This window comes from Python bivittatus, unplaced genomic scaffold, assembly GCF_059951505.1.
Source record: "Python bivittatus isolate LINGU-HERP-01145 unplaced genomic scaffold, Pbiv_v1 ctg000570_np1212, whole genome shotgun sequence".
Lineage (NCBI taxonomy): Eukaryota > Metazoa > Chordata > Lepidosauria > Squamata > Pythonidae > Python > Python bivittatus.
The window spans coordinates 2,551,586-2,566,003 of record NW_028277097.1 but is presented as its reverse complement, the minus strand read 5'-3'; the positions used below and the strand labels follow the sequence as shown (position 1 = coordinate 2,566,003).

Genomic DNA, 14,418 nt, shown 5'->3' with positions numbered 1-14,418 from the left:
GAAGCTGTATGTTTGAGCAAGATCAGACATGTGTGAAGCCTGAAATGTGAACGCAATCTGACGCAAGTCAGCACTCTAGAACAGCGTTTCTCAACCTTGGCAACTTTAAGATGGGTGGACTTCAGCATGCTGACTGGGGGATTCTGGGAGTTGAAGTCCACCCATCTTAAAGTTGCCAAGAGTGAGAAACACTGCTCTAGAATCAAGAACCAGGAGTCAGGTCTGACAAGCCAGATCAAAACCACAAGAATATCAAAGCTTCTTTTAGAATTTGTTGTTCAAGGAAGCTTCTACTGAGGTAGAAGACTCTCTTGTAGTATTACCTGGTCAGGAGGAGCTAGCAGTAGGAATAAAGAAGGACTGGCGATCTGTGATTCTCCAGGTTGCTGAACTCCAGTTCCCATCCGGCCTGCTCAACACAACCAACTGAAAGTGTACAGCTAAGTGCGAGCCCAGCCAGTTGTGATAGAAGCTGTGGTTAAACAAGTATAATGTGCAACCCAACCAATGGGTATACTTAGGTTTGCAACCAAGGCATTTGAAACTTGACTGGATTGTGTCCTCTGTGTTTAGCTGTAACAACAATGAACGCAGTAAGTATTTTGACTTCACAGGACTGATTTCCAGAAAAGCCAAACTTTTAAGTAGCGCGGTAGTATATGTGTGTGTGTGCATGAGACTGAATATCAAAAAAATAGTTTATTTCCTTTTTGTCTTGTGCAATTCAAATACAGTATTCCGGCAATTTTTCCAAATCCTCATAATGACCCTGAGTGCTTCTAGTGCTTTGGAACTTTTCTGTGACAAGATAAATATTCAATAACACGTCCCAATCCATCTGCATACCAGGCACCACATCTGTGGCTCTTGGAAGCAGAATCAGTCTTTTGTCCAGATGGTCCTTGGCCTCCTAATATTGCTTCCAAGGCTTGCAGTACTTTGTGCTGACTTCGGATGATGCATCTTCAGTTGACAGAAGCAGCATGTCGTATATTATAGAGAATCACCCGCTCCCTCTCTCTGAATGTCTGAAGCTGATAAAAATGAAACGGGGGTGACATAATGACCTATTCATATACTGTTGCTGCTGAAAAAAGAAGAGACGAAGCATATCAAACGTGGGGGGGGGGGTTGAGAAGAGATTAGTAGTATTCTTAGAAATACTGATTAGTTTGTAATTTTTTGCACAGTTCCAAAGTCCTGCTATTCATGCACTTATGCAAAGTGCTTTAAGCGTGTACTCATTTGAAATGACTTCATGCCAAGAATTAATTTTTTATATATATATTTTAAAAATTCAAATTGTTGTGAAACAAAACCCACAGGAGTTGTTTTTTTTTAAAACTGCCAGTTGACAATCTAGGCAATTTTGGCTAGATTGTGTAAAAAGCTAAATGCTAACGAAGATCAAAGGCATCTGTATTCTATTCAGTCCCTGAATTGTGAGTCTCCACGGCCTGCCATTTGCCAGCTTTTGACTGGATTCATATGTCACAGCCATTGTTTGTTGCACAAGCCAGGAGTTCACACAAGACACTAAGCTGTAAATTGTGGTATCCTAACAAAAGAAAAAACGTGGATTCACACAACACAATTAGTTAGAATGAAACAAATCACATCATGGCTTAGCATGATGTGTGAATGGCTCAAAGTCATATAAGCTTTATTATACCTTTATGAGTAGATAAGATCAAAGTTACGAGCTCTTATAGCATGGTGCAAGTGGTGAGTTCCTAGTAGAAACACAAGGTATAAATCTAACATACGCACACATAAAGCCTCACCTTTTATTTAAAAAGTGGTGCTGAAAGGAATTAAAGCTATAAGATGCAAAGCCAACAAAAATCAACAAAAACACAAAAGCCTCATGACTCAAATTAAAAGCACTTAAAAATCCACAAATAGCTAAAAAAAAAACAACCCATCAGATTAATACTAAAGTTGGTAACAAAACTGCTCAAGCACCAGAAGCCTTTGCAAATAGGAAGACCACAAAATTTCTCTGCCAACAGGAGGACCACAAAAGTAAGGCTATGTTGGCCTCCACTCACAACGAACTTTTGAACCTAGAAGACACCACCTCTCTCATTTTTTGCCTCTACCAACCCTGCCTCTGAAGCAAAGAAAAAGGCTTTTCTGAAGCACCCCAGCATGGAAAGTAGTCTGATCCCAAGCAGCGTAGGATTTTGTAAATCATACCCAGCACTTTGACAAATTCCTCCACTGGAACTGTTGTATCAGGGGAGTGGCATGACTCCTTGAAGCAACCATTGTGAATTATTGGTCTGCAGCATTTTAATTCAGCTGGAGCTTCCAAACAGACTTCAAAAGGAGCCTTATGTATGTGTATTACAAAGTCCAATTAGGATGTTAAGATATATGCCTATAACTAGCAGCTGCACATCAACTTTTTCCAGAGGAAAACAGTACAGAAAGCAAAGAATGAAGTGCCAGGTACTGTAATCCAGTTCTCATCTTGAATAGGGTCAAGAGACAATTTATTCTTTTGCTGAACATTTATGGACTCCATCTAAATGTAGTAGTGCAGTATACAGGCAACGACCTGAGAAAAACAATAACCAAAACAATGTAAGGGATGCACCCTTTAATGTGCAAAGAGCAGTGAGTGAGCCAGGTTGAAACTAGACCACATCAGAAGCCAGTCACCAGATGAAAATTGGACCTCAAGAGCCAAAACCTACCTAACCCAACAATAGCAACCAGTGATAGCATAGCTAAGCTGGAGAGTAAAAGGACTGCTGTAAAAATTAAAAAAAGAAAGAAAAGGGGGGTACCATGATGGAAGATACCCCATGTGCACACAACTATCTGGATGTTTTGTCTTCTCTGCTCCCTTCAGATTTTTTTTGATGAGTTTGTCGAGTATATGGAAGTGAAAAGTTGTGCATGTGTGCTTAAGCAAAGCCTTGCTATATTGTAATTGATAAAGCCAGGAAGTTAACAAAGAATTCTTTCTGTGCTGTGTGTCATTTACTGTTTCAATCTCACGTACAAGATCCCAGAAGTGTTGGTAACTCACTGAAAGGGGTGCGCGTGTTCCCTGCATAAACTCCTGACCATTGAAGAAGACTGCATTTCCAGCAATCTCAAGATGCCTATTTTCAAGCTGTTTGAAAGCCACAGAGCATTGCAAGGAGAAGAGCTATGAACATGTGCCTCAGTGGGTTGTGCAAGGAAGATTGAGATATGACACTTTTTTTTGCCTTGTTTTATCTGTGTTGTATATAACTATATATATATATATCTCCCCAGATGGCAACAAGTGGCAAGTTTATTTGGGTTCCAAATGCACCTTTGTGAACAAAGCATTTTTAAGGCCTCTGACCATAAATTAAGTGTGGTGTGGTATGGTATGAGACTCAGTTTGGTATAGTGATTAAGGCACCAGGCTAGAAACCAGGAGGCTGTGGGTTCTAGTCCTGCCTTAGGCACGAAGCCAGCTGGGTGACCTTGGCCAGTCCCTCTCTCTCAGGCCTAGAAAGCAGACAGTGGCAAACCACTTCTGAAATGGTTTGAAGAAGTTTCCATGAAAACTGCAGGGACTGGTCCATGCAGTCTCCAGGAGTCAAAAACTGACTCAAAGGCACTATATATATATGGCATGGCATGGCATGGCATGGCATGGCAATAAAGCACTGTAGGGTTGTAGATATACATCCCCTCAATAGGATAACAATGGCTATGGGACCCAAGTGGGACTCACAGGTATTCTTCTAAATAAAGACAATGTTAGATACTGGTGTTTCTCACTCCTGTATTGACAATACAAGACACTCAAAGATGTGCCAGTTGGAGAGGATTATGATGAGGCTCAAATAGCTTCTTGCTGGCAGAAATCCCCTTCCCAATTTGATGAAGGAAAAAGGAGAAACTGCATAAAATATGTCAAAAAAAAAATAGCTAGCAATGTTACTTAAATCTTAATAGCAAGTTCCAAGTTCTCCTAGGATGAACTGTGTAAGAGGCCACTGTGTGCATGGAAATTTCTTTGCATAGCTAAGAAATAACCTAAAGATATAAATAATCATTGTGACATGTTCTATTTCATTATTACCATTTTAAATGTTTTTGAAAAGGCAAGTAGCAGGAGATGTATGCCAAAAAACTTTCCAGTCACTATCATTTTCCTAAATATACCCAGCATGATTTATACTAAAAATATCTTATCTATCTGGAGTCTATTCTTATTGTTTGTTTTTACAATTCCAAAGTAACCTTAGTTAACAGACATTTGCATGTAAGTTTCCATATACTATGTGAACATTCCAAGAATTATGTTTGTAGTGCAAGAAGTCTATTACTTTATATAGTACTCTATTTAAAGGCAGGGCAATAATTTAAAGCAAAACAAACAATATGACATGTTACTACAGAGTTAGCTGGTATATGAACTGTGTTGCTTCATCAAGAGAAAGTAGATTTGTGAATTCAGCCAGAATAGTTCATTCATTGTGATAACAGAATACACCTGTTAGCTGGCATGCCATTACATGTTAAACCGTAATTTACAGTCCACAGTGGCTAGGTTCACACTGTGTAAATTAAAAAAAACCCTACAAAATGGTTTAGCACATTGTATGAATCTTGCCCTAGAGAACAAATAGAATCATATGTTAGGTTCACACTTAATGATAAACCATAATACAGTTTGCTTCTTTTTGACTCAGCACAATGTATGAACCCAGGCATAGTGGTTGATAAACCAAATAGTTTAGCATTGTGAATGAACCAGGCAATACAGCCTGGTGAACTGTGGTGACCACAAACCATGGGATAGTGCAATGTGTAAATCCAGATATTAAACTGGAAGATAGGAGGCATCTAGTCCACCTCCTTCTCAGTGCACCCACAGTATTTCAAACAGCTTGCTAATGCTCCAGTTTTTCTGCTTGTTTCCAGGTGTGAAGGCAGCTACTAGACATTCAGGCAGACCAAGCAGGAAAAGCAGGCAGAGCATTATTTCCAGCTCTTTAATAGCAGAGCTCTGCTCTGGGTCATGTAAATGTAAAATAAGAGGGTAGGATACAATGGAGGAGTCAGCAATGTTCTGAGCCCCTGCTCAACTACCTCTCCCATAGGAATACAATGGGGACATTTTCATTGCAGCCCCTGGTCTGATCCAGACCATTTTCAGACTCAATCTTTCTTTTGCTGGATTCCCCCTTCATGGCAAATTTGAGCCCAGTCTGCTCAGTTTTTGGAGTTATCCTGATGACTGACAGATGCTGAAAAGGGCTAGCTCACACAGTGATGAGCTTAGCAGCTGTTTTCAAAACAACCTGCAGGTGCAAGGTGACCCTGCTTTTCAAAAGACATCAGCATTCTCTCCCTTGCATCAAAAGAGCACAAGAAAGAAAACAAGACTCTAATTGAATTGCCTATATAGAGATTTTTCAATTCAAAGTAAAAGTACTCACTGGAATTCTTGTCATTCTAATTTTTAGGAATCTGCGCTCACAGAAACTCATTCCTAGGACTGTTTCAGCTCCTGTTGGTTGTTAGAGAAGTCTAACCAACAAAGTCCTGAATCACTTTATATAATTTCTTTTCAAAAGTATGTTGGAGAAAGTAGTACAGTACAGGACCCAAGATATGTACTCTTGTAGCAGAGTATCAGCTGCTTCCAAGATGTATCAGAACCTACTGATTTTTCCCTGTAAAAACAAAGTGTTCTGCTTATTTCTGATATTCATATTTCACCCCTTCCTTTGATCTCTAGGTGTTGGGGCATAAAGGAAGAGAGTACATACAAGACCCTATCAAGTTTCACTTAGTAGAATGTACCAATTGTCCATTTTATTGTCCAGTCTTAAACCCTGCTAGATGCTTGCATAGAAGTCACTTAAGCTAGATGGCATAAAACAGAACACTGTAAGAAGAGGAGCAAGATATGTGCATATGTGTGTATATTCATGTGTGTGTATGCATGTATGCATACACAAACATACACATGTAACCATTATGTTTCCACTTAAATTCAAGTTGTTCTTCTCACAGGACAGATAGGATAGAACAAAAAGAGAAAGTTGGTAGTGCTAAAGAATATACAATTGATGCATGTATTCAAAGTACTATTAACTAATCTGGTAATCCCACAATTAATTTAGGATGGAGAATATTTAGCTCCTTCATAAATTATAGGCCAAAATCAAATCAGAAATGCATTTCACATTTCCTAACCAATTTCCCTCTAGAAGGTTGGAATTACCGCTTCTGCTATTTTTAAGTCAGCCTTCCTAGTAGCTGAGTCTGGTGAGAACTGGAGATTTACAAGTGGAAGGCACCAGGTTGGAAAAAGAAGTGAGAGATTTCTCCTTAATTAGTCCGAAGAAATAGTTTTTTAGATACTCAAGCTCCAATTGTACTATAATAAGTTAGGATTTTTGAAAGGAAACAAAAGCAAGACTTGAAGACAACAATGGTTATCGTGCAAAATTGATTGTGGCATAGTTACTAACTGAAACTGGAAGTTTGAAGAGCCTGTTCCACAATGTGTGAAATCTCACCAGTTCTATCAGGGTGTGTCCCAATTATACTGAGACTTAAATGTACTCATCACAGTTATGGCCCCATTACTACTTTCTGCAGCTTAATCAAAATTCTCAAAAGATATGTATACAGAAATGCAATTCCAACAATTACAGAGTACAAGCTATCAGTCAGATACCTTCACCTTTGTAACCCTCAGAGCAGTGGGTACAGATAATTGTTTCCTACATGCATTTAAAATGAAAACAGAAACATTAAAATAACACTTCTCTTTCTTCTTCACAGTTCCCCACATTCTTTTCATGTCAAGCCACATTTCACAATGAGACAGTAAAGCAACCCCAGGAAGCATGTGCCAGTGGCATTAGACTGCTTGTCTCCATGCGCTGGCACTATATAAAAATACTAGATGAAATGAGGAATTACACCAGGAAATGCATCAATCACACTAATTCGTTCTCTGCTCCACTTGAAGGATTCCTTGGTGATGGAAGAATAAAGCTACTCAGTAAAGTCCTAGACTTCAGTGATTGACTCCTGAAGGCACATTTCCAGACTGAGAAATCAAAGACGCAAACTGAGATACCATCACGTACAACTGTCCAAGTTGAGTACACCTTCTAAAGTCCAGCTCTTATAAAATAAATCTCATTAGCATTCAGTCTAGAGGACTGATATGCTGATCCTCAAAGCATTACACCAGGACAAAACTTATGGAAATGGACAAGGCTTCTTCCAACAGAAGCTTTTTTAAAGAAGAAGAAAAAAAAAGCATGGGAGAGAGCTTTTTCTCCTTTGATCCTGCCCTGACATGCACAGCACAGGTCCTACAAGGAAGCAAACTGTCTGGGTGGCAGACCCAGGATGAGTGGTGGTGAATTGGGGCCAAGCTCCCCCTCAAGCAACTATGTCATTGTGCCTATGGTTGACTCTCCAGCATGGTCTGCCTCCTCAGCTGACTGCTCTGCAAGAACAGCTCTGAAGGAGCCCTCACAGTGTTTTGTAATACAGATGTGGTAGTACTCATGCCAGAGAATAAGCACAGAGAGGGAGTGCCTGGGGGAAATAAGCAGGAAGGACCTATGTGTTGACTATGATGAAAGTCCTGGGTGTTGTGCCAATGCATCTTGCTGATGCACATGAGAATCCTGCTTATAATAATACAGGCACAGTCTCCCAGTCAATGAATTGCAGTGGTATTTCCAAGTCTACATCCAAGGCGTTCCCAGTATTTTCATATGTTTTCATATTTACCATTTCTCTCCCTGATCACATATAGTACAGGTGGTCAACCAGTGGTACGAGGAGTCTGATTTACTTCCTTCCCAATCAATCAGTTGTTAGATAAGCACTGGAGACAGATAGTTGGTACCCCATTCCTAAGAGATGGTCCACTGGCTAAGGGAAGTGGGAAATCAGAGATCTTTAGCAAGATCACTAGGGGGAGGAGGGAGCTTCCCCCAATTCTAAGCGAACCTGTTTAGGATTGTTGGCTTCTCTCTGTCGTTGGCCAGAAAGTACCAGTGATATGAAGTGGAATAGTCAAGTTGGAGAGAAAAATGGCAAGGCTTTTCCCACATTCCTAATGATTCTCTTAATAGCTTTGGGGAAATTGCAAGCCTCAGAAGGCTGAGAGGCAGGGAGATGCATTGAGTGTGTGTATGCCCACAAGGTGCTGATTCAGTGCCAGATGTAGCTCTTTCGAGCATAAAAAGCTACCAATCCACAAAGTATGGGATTTAATAGCCATGGTGCTGAGGGAGTAACACACCTCCAGCGTCAGCATAAGATAAGCATAGGTTTGCTCATCCCAGGTTTGAGTCAAAGCTGTAATTTGAAATGAACCAGAAAAGATATGTAAGGTTTCATAACCACACTTTGGGGGGAGGGTGATGGTGGAGAGAGCTAGTACTGTACTGTAATGCACATCAACATTTTGAGCGCGCTGTACAATTATTCATGAGTTTTGAGATTTAAAGGGGGACATCTCAAACTGCTCTGCAAAATACAAACATAGTAGATACGTTTCATATTAATTCTAGAGCTTCCATGCCCAGCCGAAGGAAGATGGACAAAACATGCCTTCTCCTTCTCTTTGTGCCAGGACATGTAAGAAAATCTCTCTCTCAATCCAGATATTGTAGACAAGCAGCATGGTTCTAAGGGATATCACAAAAGATATAGCTTAACATTAGCAACATTCCACAATTTAATATGTGCTTCATTTCAGTGGTAAAAGAATCCAAAACACTTCTTAACCGTAACAATATATAGTTTTCTAGTTCAATAAAGTCCCTTGTTTATTCCCCTACGGATGACATTTTTGTTCTATGTAATATTTCTTAGATGGCTTTTTCCACATAGAAAAAAGAAATAATTATAAAAAGAGCTTAATAATTCCCAAATAATTTCCATTTCTGCTTGAAGTTGCATCAGAAATTCACTCAGCTTCTTCCATTTGCTTTGGGGCTTCATGTTCCAAGATGCAGCCTCCATTTTTTGAAAAAAGGGTGTTTGTTGTTGTTGCTTTTTTGAAGGCCAGTTTTTCTCTGGAACAAGCTAAGACTGAAGGATGGCAATCTACAGATCTACTGCTGCATGACTTTTACAAAACTGTTCACGGTAACTTTTTGGTATTTCCTGCACCCCTTGCAAAGAAAGAAGTCTAATTTAGGATTGATTTTCAAATAAACTGTGCCATCAGATTTGCCCCTCCTAGAAGAATTATCAAAAGATGGCTGAGTAGTGCAAACCATGTCAGCTGATTTTCCTGATGCAAAAACTTGATGTAGATGATGGATGGGTACATAAATACAAAGGCCAGGCCGCAAGTTGCTCCAGAATATCTGGAAGAAAACAACAAAAGGTTGTATCTTATTTTTTTTCATGGTACAATCTCTACATGTCTCTTCAGTGAGAAGTCTCATACACAACAAACCAACCAGCCAACAACATTTTATCCAGAAAGTGCAGTCACAGGTAGTGTGGTTCAGGATGCTGAGCAAGTCCAGAAAATTGGGTTAACTCAGTGATCATAATTACGCTAACCATGGATCAGCATGTTGTATGAAGACAGCCATAATGTGGTTGGTTGGTTGATTAATATTTACTATTAAAAAATGATGTACTAGTTATCAAGACAAATCTTGCCCAATGTTAAGCAAACTATGGGTTAGTACATGGGCAGACCAAAGCAATTATTTCAACGTGCTTCATTACAACCTTAAAAATGTTACTGCATGATAGACGCCAGAATCACCCCACAACAAAAGAAGGCCACAAATGATATTGCTATAAATATTTCTGTTCTTTATGGTCAGATTCTTTTCCCCACCCCTCACATTCTTATATAGTGGTACCTCGGGTGGCGAATTTAATTCGTTCCGTGACTCTGGTTGCACCCCGAATTGGTCGTACCCCGAAGCAAATTTTCCCATAAGGTTCAATGTAATTACCGTTAATCCGTTCCAGCGTCCGTGGACCACGCATCAGGGGCGGAAAAACGGCCGTGGACCACGCGGCAGGGTGGAAAAACGGCCGCGGACCACGCGGCAGGGGCGGAAAAACGGCCGCGGACCACGCGGCAGGGGCGGAAAAACGGCCGCGGACCACGTGGAACGGGCGGAAAAACGGCCGCGGACCACGTGTCACAGCGGAAAATGGCCACGGATCCGGTTCATAACCCGAGGTAATTTTTTGCGTCCGGAGCTGGTCACAACCCGAAAAGTTCATTAGCAGAGGCGTTCGTAACCCGAGGTACCACTGTATTTGATTATTTAATAAAGGTTATTAATCATAAATTGACAATAGACCTTTGCAAATTTTGCTTGACTCCGTAGAGTTTCTGCATGTACTAGTAAAGATTATATTCAGGTCAAGAAGATTGTTCTATTGTAAGACAAAATGGGAGCACTGTTCTTGTGTTTTGCAAAAAATAGGCTGTGACATGGCCAAGGGAAGGGAACTGTGGAAAATGCTGCTGGACATATGCAAGTTTTAGGCACACAGAGGACATCTGATGCAACAATTATCATATTTAATTGGAGAAAATAATTTTTTCACCCTTTAATTCAATAACAAGTAAATACAGCCCACTAGGGCCCCCACTGCAATAGTTCTCTCCAACATCACAGTATGCTGCATTAATCAATAGCATTTACGTAGCGTTCAAATGACTTCACAGTCATTCTTATAATATTTCTTGGGTGGGAGGAGCAATCACAAAAGTTGGACATCAGAGGCTGTGAGACTGCAGCTTGCTTCTAATGTGAAGGGCCAGAGAAAATATCTTCCTCCTTGTTTTGAAAATGGTCCTTCATATTTCTATAAAGAACACCAGATGGGTTCACAGCAGAGTACTCCTTTTGAAGAGAGAAAAGGAACCAGTCACAAACATTCCTTTGTGCATTCGGATGACTGCACAAAATTGCCTAGCAAAGGCTTGTTATTTAAATTCATTTGTTCTTTGTTTCTGTTACTCACGAAAGAACGAATGGGTGGGAGTGGGCAGCTGGATTGGGTGTGTAGTTGGTCCAGGAGATACTTGAAAAGAAACAGGATTCAAGATTTTTCACATGGAGAACTGAGAATTTTAGATGAAGTTGAAATTGAAAGGGGAAAACATGAGGGAGCTTAGAGAATAAAAGGGGATGCGGAAGATATTTATGATAAAGGTTTTCAAGATCTGTTTTAAAAAATTTTTAAACTATAAAAAATTTTTAAAAACTAACAAGAGCTTATGTTAGAATAAAAATGTTAAAAATTCACGCATGGCACAGATCTAAAATGCAGTTTTAAAGCCGTGGAATTTTAGTAATAGAGTTTGCTCAAAGACAAGGAAAAAGAAAATCATGGCAAAGGAAAGCTGATTTGAAGGGAAGATCATGCAGCCATTTTTAATAATCCCTTACCAGTAGCTACTTGACTGGTAGCGGGGGCTTCATTTGTTTTATTTGGTATGGGAGTTGTTGTTTTTTTGCCTCCAGGAAAAAAAAAAGGGAAGAAAGATAAGGTGACAAACACCTCTAAATAGAATAGAAAGCTGTCTGCTTTATGTGCTAAGTACAAATATTTTGTGAACGACAAGAAGTAAATGGGGTCAGATAGAGAGAGGCAAGCTGCGGCACTTCAGAAGTTGTTGAACTATAACTTCCAGCTTCCCTAGAAACATGGCCACTAATAGAGCTGCTAACTTAGCAACCTGGAATCCAAAGGCTCCCTTTCTTGGAGTAATGGAAACTCTTTCGGAAGGGTTTGAAAGAAACTGCCTGCTCACTCTTGATACCTCATAGAGCAGAGTTGGGCAACATTTGGTTTTTTTGGAGAGAGAGCCTCTGTCATAATTGCCAATGATGCATGGAGTCAGAGGTATATGACATATATGGGGGCCACCAGGATTTTATTTCTTTCTCCTTTATTTTTAGTTAAGTTTACTTTTTCCCTTTTGCTTGTTTCATTATGGGAGCCACACTGGAGCTATGACCTCAGATTCTCCCCCTACGCCCTGTAGCCATCCAGATGTCTAGCCTGATCTATACATACAGCAGAATTAGATAGGAATTATAAAATGTTGTTTGGAGAGGATGGATGAACTCTCCCATCCGTAGCTTCATTTGGGTAACTCTGATTTTTCAATGCTTCTGAGTGTGAAAGAATCTGAATTTGAACATTTCTCTCTGCAAAAATAAATAAATAAACAAGCAAACAAATAAATAAAAACCTAGTGATTAAGAAAAGGATAGAATGTGCACTGTGTTGATTGTTCCATGTAGAAAAACATTTTAAAAAGTGAATTCAGGCTGAATTCACAATTCTACCACTTTATTTTGCTGCATGCATATCCAGATATGAGAATCATCCACTATTTTGTTTAAATTTTACATGGTGGTTGGTATCTTCCTGCATCAATTTTAGCATAACAGTCAATTAATAATGCGAGGGTACCTTATGATTTCCCCTATATTTGGATAGAATCTGGCCACTGCAACTCCAGTTCCTACTATGACAATGTTCAAAATCAGCACATGGAAAAAACTGTAAGAAAAGAGAAAAACCAAGCCATGTAACTCCATGTTCCTTCTGTAAGAACAATCCCTTTTATTAGTTTCAGTAAGGTAGTGAAAATCTTTCTATTTCTATGATTCAGCCACTAAAGCCAATTAATTTTAGATGAAATGAGCTTGATATCTAGTGACTCTTCCAACAGCCAGATCCTAAGCTGGTATCTTGAATGTCTGGACACTTCGCTAATTTTTAAACAAAGTGTTAATTATTCTGAAAACAATATAGCTAGCTAAAATTCAGTTTTGCAGGGTTTTGTTCTCTTTTGTTTTTGCCATGCAGAAGTTCATAAAAGTGCACCCATCTATCTCTCTCTCTTTCTCTCTCCCCCCCCCCCCGCAAACACATATTCAGCCACCCCAAATGGAAGAGATATATACTCTAGAACACAATCCCCACCTGAAAAACAGCATTTTGGATCCAGGAACGATCTGAGCTGCTCAATCAAACTAATGAATACCAGAAGAAGAATCTTCAGAGGAGTGGAAATCATGACATTATAAATACACACACAAGCAAATCTTAAAGCATTTTGATAGATTAAACAAATGTTTAAGTTTGCAGGACTCACACCTAAGAACAATTTTCATCAAACTAACTCTTTGGAGACAGTGTAAACAGGAAGGGTTTTGTACTCCTCTAAATTTTCCAAATAGAAAAATAAACTTTTGAGAATTTACACATTCTGAACAAGACCTATCTCTTTATGCAAACATGCCATTACATCTTGTTTAAACACAGATTCAGAAACTTCTGGTAAACTGAGAAGGGGATACACTTAGAAATGGGATGTCTTGATATTTAAACAAGGAAAGAAACCAGACACAAAACACAACTTGGACATTATGACTTATAAGCCGGGTTCACACACTGGGCCAAATATTTTTAAATATAGTTATCCATATTGCTATTATATAAAAAACAAGGAAAAACTACAACAAAATACAAAACAAGCTATATTAAAAAATTAAAAGGAAAAAAAGGCACCATCACCACTCACCCCCACAAAAGGTAACATATACCACACACATATTACAATAAATATATAAAGGTACTTGGCCTTCAAACAAATTACACCTTCACCATATAGAATCATAGAATGATTCCCGCCGTTACATCAATAAAGCCCATTCAAAAGCTCAGAATGACCATATGTCTGCAATCCAGGATTTTTTAAACCTGGAGTGCTGATTTCTTTCCAACAGTGCAAAATTATCTTGTTAGCTTGGTGAGTCCAAAGTTCCTCATAAATCAGAACATTCCACCTTTTGGGTATATAATTTAACATCCCATTAACCGCTTTGCACTGCATTTTTCTTAACAGTAATATGAATATTGGACCAAAACAGGACAAGCATAGGGCAAGCCCAAATCATATGTGAGTGTCCCTCAAATATATTATATGACCAGCATAAAAAGGTTGACATGTAACCCTTCTTAAATGTCCACTGAGATGTCCAATAAATATGAAAAATGATATTTTGCTAAATTAGTCACATCTTGAGGTTTTAAGAAATATAGTCATAAACGTGGTTTGGCTTTGGCTTAGCAAATTGTACAAACCTAAAATAAATGTGTTTATTCACTATAATGTAATTATTAAACATGGTGTAGTATGATGTATGAACTCATTGTATAAAATAAAAACACCTGAACATTCTTTCCTTCCATGGTGTTCACTCTATTTTTTCAAGAATGGGGCAAATAATATGACAATTTATTAAACACCTGTAATCTACAAATAACTAAATTCCCAATCCCGTCCTGCTCTCAATTAATGGTTTGTTTAAACTTGATGTATTAGCTAAGCTATATTTTTTTTGGTTCACATCTAACTCTCAGACTGGA

At 39.0% G+C, this 14,418-nt stretch overlaps 1 protein-coding gene across 3 annotated transcripts in view; it reads right to left on the bottom strand.

Annotated features, from left to right (window-relative positions):
• Nucleotides 1–709: 709 nt before the first annotated feature.
• SLC38A9 (solute carrier family 38 member 9) overlaps nt 710–14,418 on the bottom strand; it is a 57,622-nt gene continuing 43,913 nt past the window's right edge. For 2 of the 3 annotated variants that reach the window (XM_025171284.2, XM_088152640.1), the window contains exons 15-16: nt 12,454–12,543; nt 710–9,356 (exon numbers count right to left, since the gene is read on the bottom strand). In XM_025171284.2, coding sequence (XP_025027052.1) covers nt 9,194–9,356; nt 12,454–12,543 — 253 coding nt within the window. In that variant the 3' untranslated portion in view covers nt 710–9,193. Of the gene's footprint in view, nt 9,357–11,420; nt 11,490–12,453; nt 12,544–14,418 lie in introns of all 3 variants that reach the window. The other variant, XM_088152641.1, reaches the window with a different exon arrangement.